Genomic DNA, 27,505 nt, shown 5'->3' with positions numbered 1-27,505 from the left:
TTAGTGCGCTGTCTGTGTAATTAATGGTTGGATTATAAGACCTAAACACGGAGGCACTGAATGTGATTTGTTTACCTCTGAGTTCCAGACGTCCATCTCTATCAATGTCTGCTGACTCCATAATGACCTGTGTGTCTTCACCTGACAGAGGCGCCTGGGGTAGGATACAGACCATGGACAAAATATCAGAGAAAGATGTTGTTCGGCCAGAGATGATGACAGTGCACAAAAAGACTGACAATGTAAAAGTGGGCTGTGAATGCTTAAAATACAGTCTTGTGATGAATTTCACACTGTTAAATGACAGCGTGTGGGTGAGGTGTTTCTCCGCAGCTTTCTTTATCTTTTTACACTCACGGTTCACTTTTTTTCTTTATTCTGAGACTGAACATTCTTTTTTTATAGACTCCTCCTGCACCTCTGAGGATTTCAACTCTGTCATGAAATCTAGAAACATACTGTACTATTTTTCTGGTGAGAGAGGAAAGGACCCATTCAATAACTTGAAGACACTTTAATGACACAAGATGTTTTTGCAAGCGTTACATGCATCTGAATTTGATGCCGCAGATACGTGAACATGTAATGAGTCGAACATAAAAGGAACATTTAAAAAAAAAAATGTTTGAATTACCATTTGACACCATTGATAATATATTATCATATACTTTTGGTGTCTTTTTTTTCATCTATTTATACAGACAGCATTTGACACCATTGATAATATATTATCATATACTTTTGGTGTTTTTTTTTTTAAATCTATTCATACAGACAGCTATGTATATACTGTAAGAAGAGACTAAACCATATCATTGCACTTCTGATAAAGCATATCAGAAGTAAGACCTAAAAATGAATTTTGATTCAGAAACTGGATGTGTATTAAAGACTACCATTTCAAATATGGATAAAAAAACAATAAATCAATAAATATCCACAGCATATTATCAGATTAATTTAAGGCACTGACTAGTCAATAGTATTCTTATAATGCAGTGAATTGTATCTTGTTGCCTCATCTGGAATTTGATCAATGTCTTTCTCACTCAGATTCTCCATCATGCCCAGAGCAACTTCATCTGCGGTCCAAAGCCATCTGCTGTTATGTCAGCTTAAATATATTTGGAAGTTTCAGTATCAAAATAGATGCAACATTTTAGCTCCAGTAACCCTCTCTAGATGCTTGTGTAAGCATAACGTCTTTAATAATAATGACTGACGCAGAGATGTTATCATGTACTGTATAAATGAGTGTTTACACGACGGGTGAAAGATGTTTTAATAATTGTAATGATCATTAACTCTCACCATTTGAATAATGAGGGAAATGAAGTCTCGAGTCTATGGCTCCTCTGAGAGGCAGCATCTTACTTCCCCCAAAGGCACGACTTGCAATATGACTTATGTTAATGAAGCAAAAGTGTGGCCTTAAAAGACCTGGTTGGAGACCTGACAGAAACAGCATTGTTGTTCTTGTTTTGCCATCAATAACCTGTGAATTTATGCAATTAAAATGTACGTTCTTTGATCATCTGCCATCATTTATGTCCACTCTGTACCTTATAGAAATAGTTCACCCAAAAATAAACATTTACTAAAAATCTACTCACCCTCAGGGTATCCAAGATGTTAATGTGCTTGTTTAGTTAGTTTAGACAGCTGATAAAAACATAAACAGTCCATCCGTTAATGTCTTGTGAAGCAAAAAAAAAAAGTTCATCCATCATTAAGATGTTTATCAATCATTAAGAACTTAAAATTGCTGCTTCCAGCTCAAATGGAGTCCTCTATCCATATATTGCTTTCTCTATTGAAAACTTTTATCAAGTCTGAATCAGGAGAGAAATATGCACAGATCAAGCACGGTTTTACATGTTCTAAAGAAATAAATCAGCCAGGAACAATAGTTTAAGTTTAAATGCCTTAGTGATGGATTCATTTCATACAGACATGAAAAACTACTCATTTACATATTGGATGGCCAGAGAGAGAGAGAGAGTACATTTTAAGCAAATTTAGATTTCTTGGGTGATTTATTCTTTTAACTGTACTCTGCCAGCAGATCTCTATTTTTGGTCTGAGATTAATATAACAACAGCTGTTATTTGTACTGGAAATGTTCCTAAAATAAGCAGTACATTATTTAACTGGCTATTTTTAGTCAGTTACAAAGAGTCTTATTCTTTGTCATATTTGTGTTGTTATGCAATGTGAGTTACATAATAGAGCTATAAGCAGTAACATATAGTAGCATATATTACCCTTCAGATGATTCGTATGTCTTACAATATGTACTGTATTGTTCAAAATAATAGTAGTACAAAGTGACTAACCAGAATAATCAAGGTTTTTAGTATATTTTTTTATTGCTACGTGGCAAACAAGTTACCAGTAGGTTCAGTAGATTGTCAGAAAACAAACAAGACCCAGCATTCATGATATGCACGCTCTTAAGGCTGTGCAATTGGGCAATTAGTTGAAAGGGGTGTGTTCAAAAAAATAGCAGTGTCTACCTTTGACTGTACAAACTCAAAACTATTTTGTACAAACATTTTTTTTTTCTGGGATTTAGCAATCCTGTGAATCACTAAACTAATATTTAGTTGTATGACCACAGTTTTTTAAAACTGCTTGACATCTGTGTGGCATGGAGTCAACCAACTTGTGGCACCTCTCAGCTGTTATTCCACTCCATGATTCTTTAACAACATTCCACAATTCATTCACATTTCTTGGTTTTGCTTCAGAAACAGCATTTTTGATATCACCCCACAAGTTCTCAATTGGATTAAGGTCTGGAGATTGGGCTGGCCACTCCATAACATTAATTTTGTTGGTTTGGAACCAAGACTTTGCCCGTTTACTAGTGTGTTTTGGGTCATTGTCTTGTTGAAACAACCATTTCAAGGGCATGTCCTCTTCAGCATAGGGCAACATGACCTCTTCAAGTATTTTAACATATGCAAACTGATCCATGATCCCTGGTATGCGATAAATAGGCCCAACACCATAGTAGGAGAAACATGCCCATATCATGATGCTTGCACCTCCATGCTTCACTGTCTTCACTGTGTACTGTGGCTTGAATTCAGAGTTTGGGGGTCGTCTCACAAACTGCCTGTGGCCCTTGGACCCAAAAAGAACAATTTTACTCTCATCAGTCCACAAAATGTTCCTCCATTTCTCTTTAGGCCAGTTGATGTGTTCTTTGGCAAATTGTAACCTCTTCTGCACATGCCTTTTTTTTAACAGAGGGACTTTGCGGGGGATTCTTGAAAATAGATTAGCTTCACACAGACGTCTTCTAACTGTCACAGTACTTACAGGTAACTCCAGACTGTCTTTGATCATCCTGGAGGTGATCATTGGCTGAGCCTTTGCCATTCTGGTTATTCTTCTATCCATTTTGATGGTTGTCTTCCGTTTTCTTCCACGTCTCTCTGGTTTTGCTCTCCATTTTAAGGCATTGGAGATCATTTTAGCTGAACAGCCTATCATTTTTTGCACCTCTTTATAGGTTTTCCCCTCTCTAATCAACTTTTTAATCAAAGTACGCTGTTCTTCTGAACAATGTCTTGAACGACCCATTTTCCTCAGCTTTCAAATGCATGTTCAACAAGTGTTGGCTTCATCCTTAAATAGGGGCCACCTGATTCACACCTGTTTCTTCACAAAATTGATGACCTCAGTGATTGAATGCCACACTGCTATTTTTTTGAACACACCCCTTTCAACTAATTCAACTAATTGCCCAATTGCACAGCCTTAAGAGCGTGCATATCATGAATGCTGGGTCTCATTTGTTTTCTGAGAATCTACTGAACCTACTGGTAACTTGTTTGCCACGTAGCAATAAAAAAATATACGAAAAACCTTGATTATTCTGGTTAGTCACATTGTACTGCTATTATTTTGAACAATACTGTACATTCATTCTATTCTCTGTTTTTTTTCCCCCCATTCTCACATTCAGAAGTTAAGTTTCCCCAGTCTCTTGGTATTGACATGGCAGAACACAAGAGTCTGTGCAAATATAAATCGAGCTGATTTAGTGGCTGTGTTTTGCTCTCTCGCGTTTTGCCCTCGGCTCTAGACTACAGAAACGACAGCTCTGATAGCTGTTCAGACACATACACCTTGATGTGCGTTAGGTTGTGCTCCTGTGTATAATCACTTTACTGTGTGTCCAGCTTTTGGTTGGTTGTTGCAGTCGGTTAAGGAAGAAGCATGTAATCGAGTTAGATGGCTGTTTGCCACACAGCCAAGTGGATCAGCACAGAAGAGGGACGATGACAAATGGGGGAAAGGCTAAAGAACACTCTGTGGGGTGGGGGTGGGGGTGGGGGGGGCTTTCTGGTTTAAATTAAGCATCCTAAGATACGGCAATTTATTATGTAAGCTGTTACGTCTCATGCCACAAAGATGCATCATGAAAGAAATGAAATTTCTCTTTTTAGAAATATTTTATGCCTCCTAATGAAAACATAGCATTTTCCATAGCTGTCACAATATGCAATTAAATCACACGTCATGTTGTACCATCAAAACTGGTTTTAAAGAAAGAATTGCACGTGTGTGTTTAAGTGCATACTGATTGGGCTCCTCCTGTTGTCTTCTCTCTAGAATCTGCTGAAGCTCTCAGATCAAACTCAGCTTTGCTCAGATGGTCATGAGCACACCAGAGATTCTCAGAGATTCTCAGAGATATCACCATGTCTTTCCATCTGTGTAGAAAATATCTATTTTTATACATCAGACTTCTGATTATTTTACTACATCATTGCTAAATATATTAACTAAATTTGAAAAAATAAAATCTTCATGACCCCATATAATCATATGATAAAATGTTTCCAAAGTCAACAAGAAAATTCATAAACATTCATTATACAAATTTTTGTCTTATTTTATATATATCTTCACAGAGGTAAAATGGACTGTCAGCACAGTTTCGTTTTCATTTTACATGTTAACTGACTGTATTCATTGACACTTACAGTATCACTTCACCGTTATGCATTCAGTTCTTCGAAACATGCAGCTATCATACTGATTAGCTTTGTAAGACTATAAATTGTAAATTCATTGCATGAGAACGTAAAGAAATTAGCATTGCACAATGACGGTATCCAATGAAAATATTGAGGTACTTTAATAAAGCAAACAGTAAACAGGTTTTTTTCACAGTTATTTTGCTAATATTTTCCAAGGGTACCAGTGAAGGACCCTGTATAGGCCTAAGCTCATGTGAGTGTTACTGGTGTGTGTTGTGTTAATGAAAGTTTTGCGCTAAGGTCGAGCCCTTCAGCTCATGTAGTTCAGGAGAGGCTAATGTTGTGTTTACTTGTTTAAGCTCAAGTCTAATTATATGATGTTCACATTATTCTGGGATTATGATTCCCTGGTGTAGACTTAACTTCTGAAGGCATTTCTTGTTGGTTGGGGCTATTTAGTCTGTTCTGGATATTTAAGGCCATACTGGACTCTCAGATCAATTAAAAAACATCTGCTCTTTTCCCCTTGTGTGGTATTCTTTACATCTGATTCTAAATTGTGGGTCTTGTAGCTAAAATGTTCATGATTCAGTATAGTTTAATGCTTTAGTATGTTTTATGGGATACCTGATAAATCTCTTGTGGATAAACTATGCTCACACTTCCTATTGGTCTCTCCCACTTATACACTGTTAATATCTCAGTCAATGTGACTAGCCAGTAACTAATGCAATTTTGGAGGGAAGTCTCCTGTCTGAGCACCCTTTAAGAGGTTGTGTTTCAGCTCCCAAATGCACTCATAGCCAGAATGATTATTTAGATAACAAGTAAATGCACATACTATGCATTTGTGCACCAACAGTTGTATCAGTTCCTCATGAGATTAATTTTTTTTATCTAAATTCCCAGATGATTGAAAATGGTTTTGTAAAAAAATTATAATAATAATGTATCGATGTATGTACACTACAATTATAAAACTGTAGAGTCAGCAAGATTTTTTTTTCAAGTCTCATGAAACCTTGTTAAAAAATTTTTTAAAAAAATATATAATAATATATATATATATATATATATATATATATATATATATATATATATATAATTAATTAATTAATTGTTGGTGAGATCAGATAATATATATAATTTTTTGATGGTATTTGTGTATTCCTCATTGGTGCAGACTTGAATCCTGTATGGGTCATGTCCTGATCCCATTCCCCCTCTCTTTTGCTCCATTTTCATGTTTCTATTCAGTTCTTTACATAAAAAGGCACAAAGACTAAAAAGAGAGATGGAAAAAAGCATAGCAACTCATGGTTTTCAGTTTTTTACCTGCAGGCATGTGAACAGAGGGAGATTTCAGTAGTGCTTGTGAGTATGAGAAAAGTGGGAGGGTGAAAAAAGAAAGCTGCTTTTAACATTCATCTCAGCACTGTATGAACACACTTGCTAGCTACAGCGTTTCCACGGCAACACTGAAAGAGTGACATGTTGTCTCAGACAAACAGAATGCTTGACATTATGACTCTAGCCTCTGAACCAGCTTCCTGTTATGACAACCAAACACAGTGTAAGGGCATATGTGTTCATGGGACTTTAGATTTGGAAACAGCACGTAGTTGTTGAAGGTGAATGTTGCTGAAGTGTATTGACTTTGATGATACTATATCTTTCATCTTGTGTAAGCCTCTGTGCCTTTGTTGTTTTCAAAGATCTGAGCCTGGTTTTCATTTTTCTTATTTTTTCATAGTTTAATTATATATATATATATATATATATATATATATATATATATATATATATATATATATATATATATATAGGCTACTGTGACACTGAAGACTGGTGTAATGGCAGATGAAAATTTTGCTTTGCCATCACAGGAATAATCTTGAATATAGGAAAGTTTCACTTTTAGAAATGGCTACTTTTTTAAAAAAATGTTCACGATATTCTATTTTGTAGGTGCACCTATATATATATATACAGTATTGTTCAAAATAATAGCAGTACAATGTGACTAACCAGAATAATCAAGGTTTTTAGTATATTTTTTTATTGCTACGTGGCAAACAAGTTACCAGTAGGTTCAGTAGATTCTCAGAAAACAAACAAGACCCAGCATTCATGATATGCACGCTCTTAAGGCTGTGCAATTGGGCAATTAGTTGAATTAGTTGAAAGGGGTGTGTTCAAAAAAATAGCAGTGTGGCATTCAATCACTGAGGTCATCAATTTTGTGAAGAAACAGGTGTGAATCAGGTGGCCCCTATTTAAGGATGAAGCCAACACTTGTTGAACATGCATTTGAAAGCTGAGGAAAATGGGTCATTCAAGACATTGTTCAGAAGAACAGCGTACTTTGATTAAAAAGTTGATTAGAGAGGGGAAAACCTATAAAGAGGTGCAAAAAATGATAGGCTGTTCAGCTAAAATGATCTCCAATGCCTTAAAATGGAGAGCAAAACCAGAGAGACGTGGAAGAAAACGGAAGACAACCATCAAAAGGGATAGAAGAATAACCAGAATGGCAAAGGCTCAGCCAATGATCACCTCCAGGATGATCAAAGACAGTCTGGAGTTACCTGTAAGTACTGTGACAGTTAGAAGACGTCTGTGTGAAGCTAATCTATTTTCAAGAATCCCCCGCAAAGTCCCTCTGTTAAAAAAAAGGCATGTGCAGAAGAGGTTACAATTTGCCAAAGAACACATCAACTGGCCTAAAGAGAAATGGAGGAACATTTTGTGGACTGATGAGAGTAAAATTGTTCTTTTTGGGTCCAAGGGCCACAGGCAGTTTGTGAGACGACCCCCAAACTCTGAATTCAAGCCACAGTACACAGTGAAGACAGTGAAGCATGGAGGTGCAAGCATCATGATATGGGCATGTTTCTCCTACTATGGTGTTGGGCCTATTTATCGCATACCAGGGATCATGGATCAGTTTGCATATGTTAAAATACTTGAAGAGGTCATGTTGCCCTATGCTGAAGAGGACATGCCCTTGAAATGGTTGTTTCAACAAGACAATGACCCAAAACACACTAGTAAACGGGCAAAGTCTTGGTTCCAAACCAACAAAATTAATGTTATGGAGTGGCCAGCCCAATCTCCAGACCTTAATCCAATTGAGAACTTGTGGGGTGATATCAAAAATGCTGTTTCTGAAGCAAAACCAAGAAATGTGAATGAATTGTGGAATGTTGTTAAAGAATCATGGAGTGGAATAACAGCTGAGAGGTGCCACAAGTTGGTTGACTCCATGCCACCCAGATGTCAAGCAGTTTTAAAAAACTGTGGTCATACAACTAAATATTAGTTTAGTGATTCACAGGATTGCTAAATCCCAGAAAAAAAAAATGTGTGTACAAAATAGTTTTGAGTTTGTACAGTCAAAGGTAGACACTGCTATTTTTTTGAACACACCCCTTTCAACTAATTGCCCAATTGCACAGCCTTAAGAGCGTGCATATCATGAATGCTGGGTCTTGTTTGTTTTCTGACAATCTACTGAACCTACTGGCAACTTGTTTGCCACGTAGCAATAAAAAATATACTAAAAACCTTGATTATTCTGGTTAGTCACATTGTACTGCTATTATTTTGAACAATACTGTGTATATATATAACTATTTGATATATTTTTGTTATTTTAATCATTGAATTTCATTTTAATTAAAACATTTTTTATAAATATTTCATTGTAGCCATTGTACATTTTTTATTCTGTGTAGACTTCAACACAGTTTGACCAAGCATACCGAGATTTCTTTTAAAAAGTGAATAGCTTAAATTACTTACCTAAATTTAATATAGGGTATAGTTTAATTATATCCAAATTTTCCAATTATCATTGTTACTCACATGTAGCCAGACATTTGTATAGATTTATGTATTGCACAAAAAAAAATGCTACAGTATTAGAGAAATAATAAATATTCAATAATTAATTACTGTTGAGGATAAATATAAGTCAAAGTAAGCAATTCTTCCTCCAAGTTATAGTTCATTATTTATATTGCTGACTCCCAGGCAACATAAAAACCTGGCCCATTAATATGCCTGTAGAGTTCAATTAATGTAAAGATTGTATTAATGTAAAGAGTTAATTGGCTGTTGTACGTCAGCTTCAAACGTGGTTCATCCAATCACATTTCAGAGTCGAAAAATTCAATCTAGCAATTATGGAAGAATCCAGGTGTTTTCCCATGACTCTCATCATTAAAAAGTTGTGACCCATCAAACAGTTCTGCGCATTGTACCATAAAATAAGCGTTTTATTTCTTTAAATTTCTTGGTGAAATAGCGTCAGTCAGCGCTGCGCTTGTGGCGCAATCTCCTCCCCTCAGCGGATTCCAGCAGAAGCAGTCCGCCTGAGACTCTGGAGGAATCGCGCTGAGCAAGATGGCGCTGTGTCGTTCAGCACTGAACAGCTCCCGTCGGGCTTTTTAACAAACACTTTCATTTGAGCTTAAATCAGTCAATCAAACCGAAACCCAGAATTCGCTTTGGGTTTTCTCCTTCAGTCGGAACGCAAGGAATGCTCCACAGGACGCTCGCTTTATTTGGTGCAGAGAAGCAGCAGAACCCACCGCAGAGACCCTCTCCACGAGAATGTCCACAGAAGATTCAAATACACACGGCAGTTGTTTGCGGTGAAACCCGTCCATTACCACTGGAGTTATCCTGCTGTTCCCCTGTTTTGGCTCTATAACATGGAGGAGCGAGAAAATGATATGTTTGAACAGAAAATAAACTCTTTTATTTAACATCACAGACATCGTTTCTGGACTTCCAAGTTATCTTCAGCATGTCAGGGACTGTAACACTACTGGTCATGTCTGCGTCGTTTTTCAACCCTAGTTTTGCGCTGAGCTCTCATTTCGATTCAGGTAGGATATTTTTATATACATATGCCTGTATCTGTATTTTAGGTTTTTAATGCACGTTGTGTGATGTCACATCGCATTTTTCAGTAAAAACCCGCTTCTGTGGTGATGCGCAAAATAGCCTACTCCTCTCAGCAGCATATGAAGAGCCGCTGCCCGCTAGAATGAGATCTTCTGTTAGAAGAAGCGTATTGAATAATATATTATGACATGATATTTTAGTTGTACAGGGAAATACTCGTAGACTGATCATTTTATTGTTTTTTTAGCGATCTATATAAGATTATATTATTATATTAGTTCATAAAACCTATAGGTGAAAGCTAACTAAATTACTCAGTTTGCCTCTCTACGCGTCCATTGACTCACAGGCCAGAGGTGAGAGGTGGAGGCGAAACACTGGGTGATTGATGCACAGGTAGACATTTCTGATTGGACGAGCAGGACACTATCGACCTCCAGGGAGGTGTGTGTGTGTGTGTGTGTATGTGTGTGTGTGTGTGTGTGTGTGGTGAGCAGCTAATTAAGAATATAATGACTGGTAAATGAGAAAGAGCCTAACCTTTGGTTCATGATAGTCAGTTAATGGGTAGTTTAAGACAAGTATATTTAAATTTGCGCTCAAAAACAAAGATTTGCGTGAAGCATCTTCATTATGTTTATGGTATATATCACGAAAGTTCTGCCATTATTTACTCATCTTCATAAGGTGGAAAGCTCCAGAAATTACGTAATACCACATCAAATATAGCTGCATAAAAGAAAATAATGGCCTGAAATCGTTCATGACTTTTATTTAGGGTGAATACATTAGATTTTCATTAAGATGAAAAATGTAAAGTAAAAATAAGTGTTGTGGAAACCATTTTCTTACAGTAATTGCTAGTAAATTTCACAAACAGTTACAAGGAAATGGCAAATAACACATTAAATGAAACAAAATGTTGAAGTAGAAAAATTTAAAAACTATTTTCTTGCAACACTCGAATAATCTTATTTACAACAACAACAAAAAAAAAATCACTTTTTACAACTGTTAGGGATGGCACTCGTGAACAGACCACAGCGACAGGAAATTCCAGTGGAGGTGAATTAATTGTGCGGATAGATCCCACAACAAAACAAACCAAAAAATAAAGAAACAACATGTACAAGTCTCTTTGTTGGATCATAGTCACAACAACAAAAAAGGTACTTTAACACAAGCTTCTATTGCTTGTTCCCTTAACACCAAACATCCTGACCCTAATCCACGGAAAGTGATCAGCCTCATGTACAACTCTGGCAGCCATTTTAAAGTCTAGGCCACACCCCAGGTTGTACCAATCTACAGGTAAGTTTACTTCCTTATATATTCACTTTTGGTCCTATTATGCATATAAAACAGCATCTATTCAAAATACAAACTCCACAAATTACAATATAGAAATACAACATATGAATGAACAAATATAACCCTTGTTTTACAGGTCCATTGAAACACCCCCAAGTGACATCATACCCAACATGGTTTCTCCCAATCAGACGGTGTGTCCACCATGCTTAAATAGTTTAGGTTTAAAGCAATTCAGGTTTGGCCACTGGTATGTGGTAAGTTATATTAATTATACTGTGTGACCTAATCTTAAATAAAGACTTTAAATCCAACATATGTGTATTATGGTTCTTTATAGTGAAAATGAATTAACAAAATACATATCTTACCCTCACATCTCTTAAATGCATAATACACAATACATTTGAACAATCACAGGCATTATGCAGGTCCGTGTATGATGTTAGTGCTGTAACAGAACATGTTAATGATGCATGCAGTGTGTGTGTGTGTGTGTGTGTGCTAGATATGGTGTACATGCATACAGTCCATTTATGATCACGGGGTTGCTCCGTGACAACAACCTAATGCTAAAATGTAATGAAAGAACATACAATAAACATGCTTGATCAACCTTAAGTTTCCCACTTTAACATTTAGCACTGGAAAATACAAAATAAACAAAAGTAAAAAAACATACAAGAACTAAAGAAAATACAAAAAAAAACAACAACAAATATGTCACTAACTGAAGCTTCATTACAACCCCTCACTTTGTTCTAAACTTGTATTAAAAAAACCTCTAACACTAGCTTGCACTATTCTTTTTCTATTTTGTTTTCTTTTTATTCATTATATTATTTAAAAGCCCTGGCTACGTGTACTGCATTTAAGCTAACTGAGACTTGTTATAGCACTTATATATCATTGCTCTTTTGTTGTTTTTGATCGCTTCTATTGTCCTCATTTGTAAGTCGCTTTGGATAAAAGCATCTGCTAAATGACTAAATGTAATGTGGTGTAATGTAATTTATTTATTTATTTGATGAGTGAAGAATTTCCAGAATAGGAAATTGTCCATTTTACAACCGTTTATAGTCTGTCAGGCTCCAGAAAGGGTTAAAAACATTGTGGAATTGTTTATATGACTCTTGAAGTCTTCTGGAGATCGTTTTGTGAGAAATAATTTTTTCAAAATATTTTGCCCTCCCTTAGTTGTCAGATAAGTTTCTGTCTAAAAAAAAAAAATACGTAGGATAACGTTTGACATCAATGATGTTCATTTGTGAAGCATTTGACGTCATTGACATCCAACCTGATATACCACTTCTAAAGGCATCATATTTGTTCTTCACACAAAGCTGTACTTTTCTGTTCCGCTGGATAAAAAATAACAGGATATGGGTTTAGAACATGAAGTCGATCAATAACGATGCAATTTTTGGGTGAACTATCCCTTTAAAGCCTCCCTGTGGAGAGAAAATGAGCCATCATGTGGGTTGTTGCCAATGATGAATGGTATTCCCTCCCTTCTAAATTAGGACTCAGTTGTGTGTTTGTTGCCTCCTCACATGGTTCCTATGGTTACCAAAAGGGTCTGCAGGCTTGGATTTAACAATCTACAGTACGTAGTGATTCCTTTTCTCAACTTTCTATGAGATATACTGCTATTAACCATATCGAAGCCTCTTTTCAGTATTCGTACACCATGTTCCAAATTGACCTTCACAGATTGGAATTTCCATGTTTTATAGTTTCAATTTGGAGTCGCAGACCTCTTCTCCTCCTCCAAATTTAATTATGTCCATCATTGGTGATGAAGAGGGGAACAAGGTCTATCTGTCAAAGTGATGAATGGAAGTGGGACTCATCCTGGAGAGTCTGGGAATGATCAGAGGAAACAGAATCTGCTCTTGTAGTCCTGCTGAGCTTGTTTCTGACTAGGATACTGAAGCCTGATCCAAACTGATTCATTTGTGTTTGCTTGAATATTTGAAATGTAAAATTGATGCAGAAATAATTTTCACTCAGAAACTGCTAGTAAACTTCACAAACCAATCAAGAAATGGTGAGTAACATGTTAAAAGGAATAGTTCACCTAAAAAATTTCATTAATTTCTCACCCTCATGTCGTTACATCCCCGTAAGACCTTTATTCATATTGGGAAAATAAATTGAGATATTTTTGATGAAATCTGAGAGCTTTCTGACCCTGCATAGACTGCAATTAACCTGAACATTGAAGGCCGGGAAACATAGTAAAGAAAGTTATTAAAATAGTCCATATGACATCAGAGGTTCAACGGTAATTTTTGTGATGCAAAGAAAACAAAAATAATGACTTTATTCAACAATTTCTTCTCTTTCGTGTCAGAATTTGATGCATGTTCATGACAGTACCACAATGCATACATTAGGATTTGACATGCATGAATGCACAGAGTAGAATGACAAAGAAGAGAAGAAATTGTTGAATAAAGTCATTATTTTTGTTTTCTTTGCACACAAAATGTATTTCCGTAGCCTCATTAAATTAACAGTTGAACCACTGATATCACACAGACTATTTAAACGATGTCTATACTACATTTTTGTGCATTGAATGTGTCTATGCAGGGTCAGAAAGCTCTCAGATTTCATCAAAAATATATTAATTTGTGTTCCGAAGATGAACAAAGGTCTTACGGGTTTGTAATGACATGAGGTGAGTAATTAATGGCAGAATTTTTTATTTTTTTTGTGAACTTTCCCTTTAAATGTGAAATTAATAAGTAGTAATGATTTTGAAGTAATCTTAGTTTTATGTACAACTTCGAAAAGAGGATTTTTTTTTCTTTATTTTTTATTTTTACAGTGTATCTGTATCTAAATGCCTTTTAGTCTGTGTTTAGCTAGAAGGTGAATGACTCACGATGACTTGGTAAGTCAGCAGTTATGACCGTGAATCATGGTGATGTAGCCCCGAGCATCATTACAGCTGGATCTTCTTAATGCTTTCTAAAATGAGTGGCTGTTACAGATGGATAAAAACAAAACTGTGAACTTTTTAAATGGGTCCAGGCAACTGTTCCTGAGGTTATGTGGAAATTACATCTTAATAATATAGAAACTGAAACGATAGAGAGGCTTGGCGTTGTAATGATGACATCATCTTTCTGGAAGCAGTGTTTGCTGGGTAATTTCTGGTGGTGCTGGCAGCCATCCCATGCCAGCCTCGGGAGCTCAAGTTTCCCGAATGCCAAACAATCAGACTGTCCTGTAGCACTGGGCTTTTCCTAAAAGACCAATTGCTGTTTATTCTCCTCCTGTGTATCTCACACACACAGGATCTGACAGGACAAGAAGGATCGGTAAGAACATCTTACAATAGATTATAGTAGATTTTACATGCGTTGAGATGTGCTAGTCGAGAAACAGGGAAAGACTAAATATGACATAATGAGATTTTGTAACCATCAACAATTTCTTCAAAGCATTCGAAAGAGAATTTGTATAAGATGTGTCTGGTTGAGATTGAGAAGAGAGGATATTTTGTGCTCAGATGTGTTTATGAAGGACATGATGCTCAAGTAATGGTGAAGGGCAGTGAAATGGCATCGGGGAGATGTAAACAAGCTGGTGAGAGGTGAGTGGCACTATGGTTTATATGCAATTTTGATTCATTTGTGGTTTACTGTATTTAGTGGATTTGAATAAATTCTGTTCAAAATGTTGGTGGTTCTTGGTAGAAAGTAATACTTTTGTTCATCCTTGCTGACTTCATCAAAAATGGCTTTTATATTGACATTTATATTGTTAGAAAGGACTTTATATTCATCAAAGAATGCATCAAAGTTTGCACAAAAATAACTGTTTTGAACATTGATAAGAATAAATGTTACTTGATTTTTTATTTCTTCTTTCAGGGACACTGAAAACTGGAATACACAGGACAAATATATATAAAATATGTTCATTTTAAATAAAATATATTGAAATAGAAAGCAGCTTTTTGATCAATTAAATGCAGCCTTGCATAAGAGACTTGTATTAAAATATTGAAATCTTAATAACTTTTGAACAGTACTATACAGCTCATTTCACAGGCTTGAGGTCTTGGCTTTGTGCACAGGAGAATTCTGATGCTGGAACATGAGTTCATTTACATTTTATTTTTTCTTTATTTTTCTTTTAATGTTGGTATATATAATTGTTGCATGACTGTATGCTTGATTTTATGTACCTATTCGTTACACATGTAGCTGAAAAAGCCAAAGGCATTAATTAGAAGAGGGTAATTCCACATGCTTCAGCGAGCTCTCTGGTATTTTCATGATACATTTGCTCCCATCAGTTCTATTCTAAGGAAAGCTCTCAACACCTACTCTTTGGCTCCAAGCACTGTCGTTTGTTCCTTCAGGTTCAGTTACAAACAAGCTGCCATGATTGGTGCTAATGGCCTGTGCCATTGCATTTGTGTGTGTGTGTGTGTGTGTGTGTGTGTGTAGTAAGTGAATACGAGTATGTAGGAGTGCAGGAGATGGTGGAAGATAATCGATCCTGATGGAAAGAAGAAGTCTAGTGCAGTTAGAAAAGAGCAGTCCATCATCTCTTTCCTCTCCGAAAAATATGGCATCCGCTAATAGATGCCACTCCTAGTGATGAAGTCTGAATGATATTATTTTCTTGCTCTTTGTATTGAACTCTTTATTGATTAAGACTCATCATAATGGATATGATTGCAACCAATACTGGTGGAGTTGTCTTGGCTTTTATATACTGTTGACAGTCTATGCCAGTCCTGTGCAAAATTATTTTAAATGCTAATTAAAAATAAGAGGTATGTTTGCTTTGACTCAAAAACAACAGAAGTAGGTATTCTTCGACTGAAGGGAGAAGATTCTAATCTTTTTGTTTTGTCTGTGTATGAGAGAGAGAGTGAGTGTGTGTTTCCGGTAAACTTGAATGCTTTTCCTGCACCATCAAACTATATAATATTAAGTTAGCAGCGCAAAAGGTCGTAGGTTCAATCCCCAGGGAACACACATACTGGTGAAAAAAAAATTGTATGTCCTGAATGTCGCTTTGGATAAAAGCATCTGCTAAATGCATGTAATGTAATATAATCAAAGCTTTGAGAAAACAAGGCCAAGTGAAAGACAGCAAGGCTATTTCAGGGACTGGCAATAATGCCCAAAGTGGAGCTATTCAGTGTGAGAGAAAAGGAAGATTGTGACCTAGAACATCACTGAAGTACCCAAGTTTTTTTTCCCCTTTGAGATTCAGTATAGTTTCTAAAAGAAAAAAGTGAAAGTGGTATAGCCATTAGTCACTTTTCAGCCATTTTATAGCCAGAAGCTTAATTTAAAAAAACATCACTGATGAATCATATGATGATGGATGACTCTTAAGAAAACTTTGGAATTTTTTTTTTTTTTTTTTTTAATAGAAGATATAGAATTTTTTTCTATTTATTTCATTTTTATTTTTTCATAACAAATATAAGTAATTCAAATAAGTAGATTCTAACAAAATTATCATCAATTAAGTGTCCAGTTATATTTAAAGGATAAATACATTTATTAATTGATTCATTTAGATGATACAATTATTAAAATGCTACAGATTTTTTACTTGAGAAATTAATGGCTGTAAAAATTTAAAGAGATCATCGGATGCCCATTTTCCACAAGTTTATATGTTATTTAGGACTTAATTAAAAGTCTGTAACATAGTTTGGTTAAAACTTCTCAATGCTAGTGTAAAGCAACACCTTCCACTAAATGTACAAACAGTTTACTAAATGGAATTATAAAGTGACTTTACCTGTGAACACCATTGTTTACTGTTGAGTGCATTGCAGTGTATCTGTGCTATCTTTTTATAAACAATACATACTTTTTACCATGAATAATATTTAGGACAATTATTTTCTCTTCTTGATATTTTCCCAGTAATAAATCATTTTGGGCCATTTTCACCCACAGAAATATATTAATTTTTTCCCATAAGGATGGAATGGCATTGTATGCACGGAATGTTAAGAGGGCTTTACAAATCCATTTATGTATTTAAGGGATTATTTCTGTTATCTATGTTTAAGGCAGATGTTGCTACAACTTAACCACTTCATTGATGAAACTGGCAATAGTTTTATAAACATATTAAATGAATCCCTCTAGATGGGCCATGACCTCTCCTGCTGCTCTGTTTGTCTCTCTCCCTAGGCCTACAGGGCATCACACAGTAAAGGCACTGATGGTCCTCAGTGTCTGCTTGAGAAAAGTTGCTTGCTGTCACACTCACCGCAAGCTGCAGTGACCCAGAAAATTCAGATAGATTGCACAGCAAAATCACTCACACAAGGTAGAACAAAATGCTGAAAGGACAGACTGTTGAGATGAGAAGTTTGACTGTAGGAGTAATTTAAGTCAAAAATGACAAATTGGCTGAGTTTGTACCTAAAGGTTAAATTGGGCTTTGAAATGGTACCATGGTGTCCTGTATTCCTGTACTAAACTATCATGCATTTTAGTGAAGTGTGCTGTATGTAGCAGGCTTTTATTTGACTTCTACTTCTGCACATCAGTACCATGGAGAGTTCCAGAGAGAGAAGTGGAGGCCATTATGTTGTTCCCATCTCTTACATATTTCCATGTTGAAGGACAGCAAGGCTAAGATGCGAGCTCAATATAGAATCCATTATGATTGTTCACTCTTTCCTTTTGCTGGCAAACTCAGTGCATCTTGTAGAAAACAGACAGCTATTGAATGATATGCAGGAAAACCCTTACTGACTGAAGGTTTTCTTGAAAGTGTCTGGAAAAGCAATAGGTTTGGAGAAATAGCATTCAACAGCAATGAACTGAAGAGTGTTTCAGGCTTTCTTTTTTAGGATTGAGGTGAATTGGTTTATTTCTTCCTACTGACACTTTCCACACACAGGGTACAAAAATCTGTTTTAAAACATCTGAATGAATCTTTTTCAGAATTAATCTTAATTTATTATTATTACTTTATAGTGACTTAATGGTTAAATAGTTAAGCTTGATGTGCAGTCAACACAATATTTTTAGAAAAGAAAAGAAAAGAAAATTATAAAAATAATAATGTTAATCTTATGTTAATGATTTTGTTTGTAGATACCGACAGTGTTCAGACATTTGACATTTTCAAAACGACTGTATGCTAGGTAATCTATTATTAATTTAATTATATATTTATTTATAACATAATATCCTTTTTACATCTAATGCTTAGAAAATTGAATGAGACACCAAAGTACCCTAAGTGTCTACTAACTGCCATTTTACATCCTGGCAGCCAATGTTATATATTCTAATGATTTCTGTGACTAGGAAAGACCCTGCATTAATACAGTGTATACGATTTGTAATGAAAACATGTGCAAGTGGCCATTAGTAATTCTCTGTCTCACAGCATTTGTGTTTGAGTGTGATCAAGAAGTGTAAGGCAGAAGCGTTGCTGGTGAGTTTACACAGCAGATGCTCATCGCTCTATTTCCATGGCAACATGTGACACAGATGTCACACCATCTCATCATTTCAGACTCATTAATCAAACTCTGATTGGCTTAGCCTGGAGGATTATGTCACTTCTGTCACTTCTGTCACCCTGGGCAATTAAGGGTTATTTGTCATTTCTAGTTTATTAGGAGGTCATATGAGGATGTTGGTGCTGGTAGTTATTTAAAGTAGACATCATATTTTTGATTGTTTATTTATTATTTTGGTCAATACTACTTGGAATTTAGTTTTACACAGTGTTATTTTAGCATATAAATTCTATTGTAGTTTTTAGTAATATTTTAGATTAGTTTTTTTTATTTTTTATTGTAATTATAAAGTTATACCACACCTGTGAGGTGGATGAACTATCTCGCCAAAGGAGAAGTGCTCACTAACACAGATTTAGACAGATTTGTGAACTATATTGGAGAGAAATTGGCCTTTTGTGAAAAAGTCTTAGATCTTTGAGGTCAGCTCATGAAAAATGGGGGCAAAAACAAAATGTTGCGTTTATTATTTTGTTCAGTGTAGTTACAGTTTTACAACTTTTGTTTTTAGGAATTTTAGGAATGTTTTGTTACACACACATATATGTGATTACAGGATTATATGTACGTATGTATGTGTGTGTGTATGACAAGGTTAGTTAGCTAAAACAAACCAAACTAAAATTTCATTGTATTTTTCATTTCAATGCAACTATTTCAGCTAACTTAAATATTTTTTATATTTTTCTTTAATTTTATTAGAGATGTTGTTCCTTTTAATGATTTTCTTGACATTGATTTATTAAATATTAAGAGCATTAGCCCATTCTGTTAACAGAAAGACATACAGATATATCTTAAACTACCCTGGAGGCAATAACCCTTCCAGTAAACTTATTTATTCCTATAAATATCACCCAACAAAAGTACAGAAGTTAAAATAATAATCTTAAAAATAAATATTTCTAGGATTTTTAACATAAAAAAGGGGATTATGAAATTAATTAAACTTAATTGTTATACTACTAATACTATGTGTAATGAAACATTTTGGATATTAAAAAATGCTGAAAATGCTATCAGACAGGCAGACATTCACACGTGTAGCACATGCTCTGGTAAACTGAAGGTTATATAAAGTTGCCATTCTGATCACAGAGGCTGGAAGATTGTGTTTCACTGCCGCTAGTCAAAAAACCCAAACCTGGCAGAACTGAACCTGCTATTTATGGATAATTGAGCCCTGACCTTCAAAGCCCACATCATGTGATATGCCCTGAAATTAATGAAACATATGTAGTCTCCCTGTCTCCATGGCAACAGCACTTCAGCATCCATGGCACAGTGAGAGCACACTTAAGCTTTTGGTTCTCAATGGGTAATCACACTGTTGCCATCTATAACCACAGCAACAGCAGGAAGACCAATTCAGGCTTTGAAGGAATTAGAAACACTGGTCTTGTAGATCCGTTACTTAGAGGGGAAGCAAAAATTCTATTTAGCTTGAATTGAATTGTTGTTCTCCACCAGGTAGCTCAAAGACTTCATGCTTTACTCGCCATTGTAATACTATCATTTGGGATATTTCTAGTGTCTGATGAGTGTGTTGGTAACTAGTACTGGACATTTCAGCTCTGTGGTTTGTTTGCTCTTTGACAACTGTCTACTTAGATTGTCAGTCAAGGTTTCTTAAAGGAAAAACATAATTTAATTTTTATGCACATCTTCTCCCTGACACTTTCTGCTGCTTTTCCATTCAGACTCCATTGTAAATGGAGTTCCATCCAAATTGTTGGTTCTGTCTTCTAAAAACTTTTTTTTTTTGCAAAGCTTAAAAAAGTGTTATTATGGATAGTAATAATAGTGTTATTATGAACTCATATTTTGACCAGAAGCAATTGTTTTAAGTTAAAAACATCTAATAAATGATTTGTCTCTTACAAAGACACAACATTTCACTTGACAAGATGTTAATTGATGGACTGGAGTTTACTCGTATTGTTTTTATCAGCTGTTAGGACTCTAGTTTTGACGGCACCCATTCACTGCTGAGGATCCATTGGTGAGCAAGTAATGCAATGCTAACATTCTCTGATGAAGAAATACACATCTATTTATTATGGCTTTAGGATGAGTGAACTTTCAGCACATTTATGTTTGGGCTAACTATTCATTTAAGACGAATTGCTTGTTGCATTCATAATTTCACTTGGGATAAAAGCATTTGTCAAATGAATGAGTATATACACAACAAGTGTTTAGAGATATTAGTATCTGCTGTACTTCCTCCTTGATTACTCATGATGATTACTGGTTGATAAACTGTGTAATTTTCAGTAGATATTGCTGTATTAGATTTAATTAGAAATTTGTATTGCAGATAATAACTCTCAGTCCCATGTTTATAATACAAATATTTGAATTAGAGATATGGCCTGAAGCTTAAACTGACAATTCTAATATAAAGAAAACTAGGAAAAATATTCAATTAAACTCAAACACAGAGACTATCTCAGGCATTTTGTCCTAATTTTATTCAGTAGTACATTGTCTTCCTTTTATTTCTTCATCATTATTTTATCAGCTGCCTGATGCTGCAGCAGCTCTTAGGAACCGAGTTACAACTCCACCAATTTCTGTCTTCTAATTCACTGGTGTGTGTTTAAATTTTAATGTCATGTTCTTGTCCTCAGAGTTTGAGTATCCTCTCTGGATATGAACCTCCTGACCTGAACCAGATAGGAGTACGTGGAAAGACATCAAAAAGAGCCCTAGCATGTTTGTTTTTAGTGCACGTTACGTAACTTGAGTGGCACGTAACCATGCAGAGATCTGCATCTCTGAGAGGAGATGATGTGGTGGGTGTCTAGCAGGATCAGACCAGAAATAAGGCATTTAGACTCCCAAGAGCCCAGCTGCTGGTTTCCACCGCAGACACAGAGAGGATCAGAGGGAGAGAGCGTCAATGCTGGAATGACAGTGAGTAGATGGATTGAGAGATACAAAAAAAAAAAAATCCTTCTCTGGTGAGCTGCCTACATATGCAGATTTTTAAGTAACTCCTGACGCGAGAGCTGTTCCAGAAGTTAGCAGTATTTTTATTCCTTACAAGATAATTTTTGAAAATAAGAAGCATTGCGTATCCTTCATGAAGGAAAATCCCATAATTCACTGTGACAAGCTTAGTGGGGAACAAAATCTTATCAAACACAGCGGAGAAATGTTGATTATATATATATTTGGGTAAAGCTACCACGTCCTGCATTGCAAAATACTAAACTATAAAATGTTAGAAATAATATTTTTAGTTTTTGAAAGAAGTCTCTTGTGCTCACAAAGACTGCATTTACCAAGATGTACATTTTCACTAAGAACAGTAATATTCTTAAATATTATTACATTTTAAAATAACCGGTCACTATTTTAATATATTTTAAAAGTAAATTTATTCCTGTTCTGGCAAAGCTTAATTTTTTAGGCAGACATTTCTCCAGTCTTCAGTGTCACGTGATCCTTCAGAATTCATTCTTATATGTTAATTTGCTACTCAAGAAACATATGTTTATTTCTTTTTTATTATAACGGTTGAAAAAAAAATTATGTTGTGCTGCTTAATTTTTTTGTGGAAACTGATTTTTTTTTCAAGATTCTTCACTGAATAGAACGTTCAAAATACACAATTTTTTAACATGAATGAAACTTTTAATCTCACTTTTGAACAATTTAATGCAACCTTGCTGAATAAAAAAAAATCTTCTTGACCGCAAGCTTTTTGAAAGGTATTATATATATACATATATATATATATATATATATATATATATATATATATATATATATATATATATATATATATATAACAACACTGACATTCAAATTAGATTTTTCACCCAATGTGAAATAATTATTTTAATGCAATTTTAGAGCATTGTGTAACATGCAAAATGTTAACCAAACCTTTGAAATTTAAACTTACAAAATTATTTGTAAGTCAGGTTTCCTGTGTGTTTCATTTGATTGGGTTTATTTTTATTTATTTTTTGTTACCGCCTATGTAGAATATTGCAAATTAGTCACTCGTTTTAGTTGTGATGCTTCATTTAAAGACAGTAAAATAACAAGATGGCTCACTAGAGCTTTGAAATGCCTGGAGGAAGGGATGATTAGTCCATATGTTCACTTTTTCCTATTTATTTTGCATTTCTCTATCCATCACTGATTCTTTTAGTGACCTTACGATGTGTCCTTGCTGCAGGTGATCTTCGAGAACGCACAGAGATACTATTCCTGTCACAAGCATCATGTAGACATGCTGATTTAAGAGGAGTTTATCGATTGAAAAGCCTTCTTACTGTGCACAGACAGGAACAGCAGGAAGCATGTGTGTGCGGTTTCACTGGGCACACAATCTTGTGCAATGACTGAAGAGGAAGTCCGAGTCAAACCTTGACCTTTTTCCCCCATTAAACCCTGCACTCTCAGGGAATATTTTTTTTTTTTTACAGAGCTGTCATTTGGGCCTGTAAAGACGTTCACACACAGGACAAGAAGTGCACTGTTGCATCACATCTAGGACAGGTCACACACTGTATGCGTCACATGCAATTAAAGTCAGCAGTCCAAAACAATTCATCTAATCATCAAGAAGGGAAAAAGTTCACTTCAAGAATGAACAAAGTGGCATTTGTGAGTTTGAAGTTCGGTTTTTGAAAAAACTGAGCAAATGGAAAGAGAAAGCAAGATCTATATTATTATAGCTCTCTTCATTTAAGCCAGAGAAAGACAAATATTTTGCTAAAATATGTACAATACACAATCACTATCCACTTATTATGCATTTTATACTTGAACAATGATTTTTGATAAATATAATGTAATTTAGTGGAAGTCGGTGTGTGAGTAGTGCTTATTATTAGTGTCTTTTGAAAGAGTACTGAAATTTGAAACCTTTTTTCTGGCTGGCATTTAATAACTTCTGGGAGTCGATGTACAGCATTCTGCCTAGAAACAAGATTTACTAAATGAGCGGATTTGAAGAAGAACTGCTCACTGGATTAACCAGAGTTTATCAGAGTGACATCAAATTATTTGAAATAATTGAGTTTTGTTTGAGCCACTTAGTATCCACGAATTTACCTCTAACTGCAAGTAACCACTTAAATTATTTATAGTTATACCTTTCAGTTTGACAGAAAGTTTTAAAGTCTGCTCTTTTCTGTTCAGCCATTCCTACGTGGTTCTGTTTATTTTAGTCTAAAGCCTTAAACCAGACCGTTCCAACTAAATGAACAGCATTTAATATATAGAACAGGTCCTTGAATCATATATTTCAGATAGACTACACACATTTTTTTTTTTGGCTTTTCAGCGTTTCCTTATCTGCTCAGGGATAATATTGTCTGATTAACACATCAATAAATCATGGGGCCTTGATCCATAAAAACCATTCCATTATTCTCTTCTTCAATTTAGTTTGCCTAATAAAGAACCACTCTGATCCATGCAAAAAAAGAGCACAGATTGTAAATGAGGCCTATAAAAAGTAAACATTAGGCATGGAAGAGCCTCAAGCTATAATGAGAACATTAAGAAAATGAGATTTAAGATATAGCTCAAAAGGCACAGTGGGAAAAACTTGATAGATCTTTTTCTCTCTCTGTCTTGCTATCATACAGATGGCACAGTGCCAACTACTAAAATAAATGAACTGCATTTTAAAGTAGGTGTAAAGTGATCCAGGGAATGCGAAGGAAGGACAGCCATTTCATTGAGTTGTTGATTTAGCGTAATAAAAGCTACAAGTAAACTCCAAAAGTGTATCTGACAGACACACACACACATGTATCTGGCTTTCCTGCAGTGCTGAAGTAAGCCAATCTGTGTCGCTGCTGTAAAAATGTGTCAGACTAACTAGTGGTGACTTTACAAAAAGAAGGCCATCAGTATTTGGGTCAGAGTTTCTACAAAGTAGGATATATATATATATATACTCTTAAATGTAAAAGATCGATCCTATAGCTGTTTGAGTAAGAGTTAAGCATGCAGGTGTACATTACAATTGCGAAGCGTTGGTGAAGTAGTTTAAAAAAGGATTGACTTTCAATTACACTCCTAGAGAAGGTTTTCCATTTGAAGGTGGCATATTTCACTGGGAGTTACATAATCCCCACATTTGTGAGCCCAGCACGACTCCAAGATCTCCGAGCTTTAATGAAGACGGGGACCGCGGGGCACAGACTTAGATCTGCTAACGGACATGCTGAAGTGTGTGTGTGTGTGCGTTAATAGATCCATGTAGCTTCTTGAAAACACGTCTATACCCTCGTTAAAACTTAATTCGAAACATAGCTCTTAAAGGGGATTGAAACCTAAAAATGTTGTCTCTGCTTGTCAAACGTCAATTCACTGTTAAACTCACAGTTGTATGCAAATTGTATGCAGAAGAATAAGCATTCATGCATAAACTGTTTACAACTACGTACTTATTCCCTATACACTATAGTGAGTAACTATATGAAGAAAGAGTCAGATAAAATCAATGTATTCATATACCATGTATTTAAGACACAGTCAACTGGTCAAAGGTGACAGTGAAGACTTATCAACTTTCTATTCATCAATGGATCCTGAAAAAATATAAAGCAGCACAACTGTTTTAATAAGTAATTATTCTTGAGCAGAATCTGCTTATTATAATCATTTCTGAAAGATTTGTTATTTGTATAATGCCATCACAGAAGTAAATGACATTTTAAAATATGTTCAAATAGAATATAGTTATTTTTCAAATGAAATTTCAATAGTATTTCACAGCATTTCTGTTTATATTGTATTTTTATCAAATAAACACAGCTTCTCAGTTTTAACTTTGGATATCTGTAAGGAGTGTCTGTCTAGCTCCTCAATCACAATGTTGTGTATGTTTTGTTTACTTCCTGTGAGCGAGTTTGAGAGGAGTTCAAATAATTAGTGCTTTCAGTGATCAGACACAGAGATTGTTTTTGAGCGTCGCCATGGAAAGTAGATATTGTGACACAGCATGTTATTACTGTAGTGCTCAAAACAACCAGTAAGTAGCAGCCCTCACTGGGCCTGAAAATGACATTAGCATTTGAAATAAGGCACCAAGCAGAGATACCATAAAGGAAAAAAAGTAATGCTTTTGCACATTTAATTGGACTTCATTTGATGGAAAGCAATGCGAGAGTATCTTAAAGGACATAACATAAAAATAAAGTAAAATACTGGATATTTTTTAACACTAGTTTACAGGTTCATCAAGGATAGGGATGCAAAATATTTGCACAATAACATTATAATGGCCTTTTCATTCACCTGTATTGATATACATTTACATTTTAGTCACTTATGAGAAAAAGAGCAATAATATGTACAGTAATGCTGTGACAAGTCTCAGACTAGTCCAGTATGCAAGGGTTTTTTATACATAAAAAGAAAACAAGTAAATAAAATCAAAAACTAAAACTAGTGTTTGAGGGACTGTAAAAAAAAATCTAACAAGTCTATAGAAAAAGAAAAGAGAATGCTAGTGTTGGAGCATTGTTTTTTTTTTTAAAATAAATAAAAAGAAAACAAGTAGATAGAATAGAAATAAAATAGAGAATGCATATTTTGGGATTTTATAATTTTTTTAAAGGGATATAGGATATTGAGTTGTACCGATTTTAACATTTTCATACAGTTTTGCTATCATCTTTGTTATTATCTTTCATAATAATATTTCAATGTCTAAATTTAATTGTGTAATTGGAAGGGTTAAATGCATATGTTTAGTGTTATTCATTCAATCATACTTTTTTCCTGAAAAATGTGTACAATTGTATTATCAGTCCTAATTATTATCTTATTGTTATCCCCCTATATATTTATCCTAAGTTTAAAGCTAATCAAAAAATGTATAAGGTGGTTAAATATTTTGATTACATATTGTGTATATCAGTTTGTAGATTGATTCACAGTGTAGCATAATTTGTGTCTACTATTATAGTATTTATTCATAATTAGATTTTTTTTCTACAAATTTTTTTTGTCATATTATGTGCTTTTCTCATATTTTTTATAACCTCTATCATGATATTTCTATTTATCTTTTATTTTACACTGAACTAGCACTTGGTGCTCTTTCACAATTAATTACAAAGAAACAGGAATTAAATATGAACTTCTCAAATGGAAAAACTGTAGTTGTGATCATTTTAGTACTTCAGTTAGAATTTCGGCAAAGTTTTAAGTTTTTCAGTTTTATTGTAGATTTATTTTTATTTTGCTTTATTTTAAGCTGCTAATCTGAGCTCAAGAAATAAACTTTATGAACACATTTTTTGTCTGATATTATTGGTGACATGACACGGTATTAAAACATGATCTTTCTAAAGTACTGATTTGGGACACATTTGAAGCTGAATATTGTCCCGGATGGAGGCCGTTTGTTTAGTCTGATGTGGTGATGTCTCGAGGGTGCTGGGTTTCTCATGCACTCAGGCTGTATTTGGGCTCAGTCCGACAGAGAGAGCAGCAGTATGGCCATATGTGCATTATGTCTATGTCTGTTTCCAGTTTGTCTGCTGTGGCCTTGGTCCAGCTCCACCTCTCCACCCGTCTCTCCATTTGCCTTCTGTTCTCACATTCTGTCTCTTCATCAATATTAGAATTCAGCTTATTAGATTAATGGCTCGATCGTGTTTGAACAGGCTGTCTCTCTTTTTCTCTGAGCATGTTTGGCATTCAGCCTCTACTGACTCTCTCTCTTTTTTTGTCTTTAATCTCTTGCTTTTTGCCTGCTCTT

General features: G+C 35.0%; 1 protein-coding gene and 1 long non-coding RNA gene across 2 annotated transcripts in view; both read left to right on the top strand.

Moving 5' to 3' along the window:
• The first annotated feature begins 9,342 nt into the window (after positions 1–9,342).
• Positions 9,343–27,505, top strand: part of LOC113111645 (serine/threonine-protein kinase LMTK1-like) — a 53,969-nt gene continuing 35,806 nt past the window's right edge. Inside the window, 1 exon segment of the mRNA XM_026276602.1 lies at positions 9,343–9,892. Within this exon segment, the coding sequence (XP_026132387.1) occupies positions 9,811–9,892 (82 nt within the window). The 5' untranslated portion in view covers positions 9,343–9,810.
• On the top strand, positions 13,922–26,190 carry LOC113111652 (uncharacterized). The gene is made up of 3 exons (XR_003293343.1): positions 13,922–14,554; positions 14,746–14,829; positions 22,955–26,190. It is a non-coding gene; the product is annotated as an uncharacterized LOC113111652 (long non-coding RNA).

The sequence above is a fragment of the Carassius auratus genome, chromosome 12 (assembly GCF_003368295.1).
Source record: "Carassius auratus strain Wakin chromosome 12, ASM336829v1, whole genome shotgun sequence".
Classification (NCBI taxonomy): Eukaryota; Metazoa; Chordata; class Actinopteri; order Cypriniformes; family Cyprinidae; genus Carassius; species Carassius auratus.
This window is presented reverse-complemented; position numbering and strand designations above follow the sequence as displayed.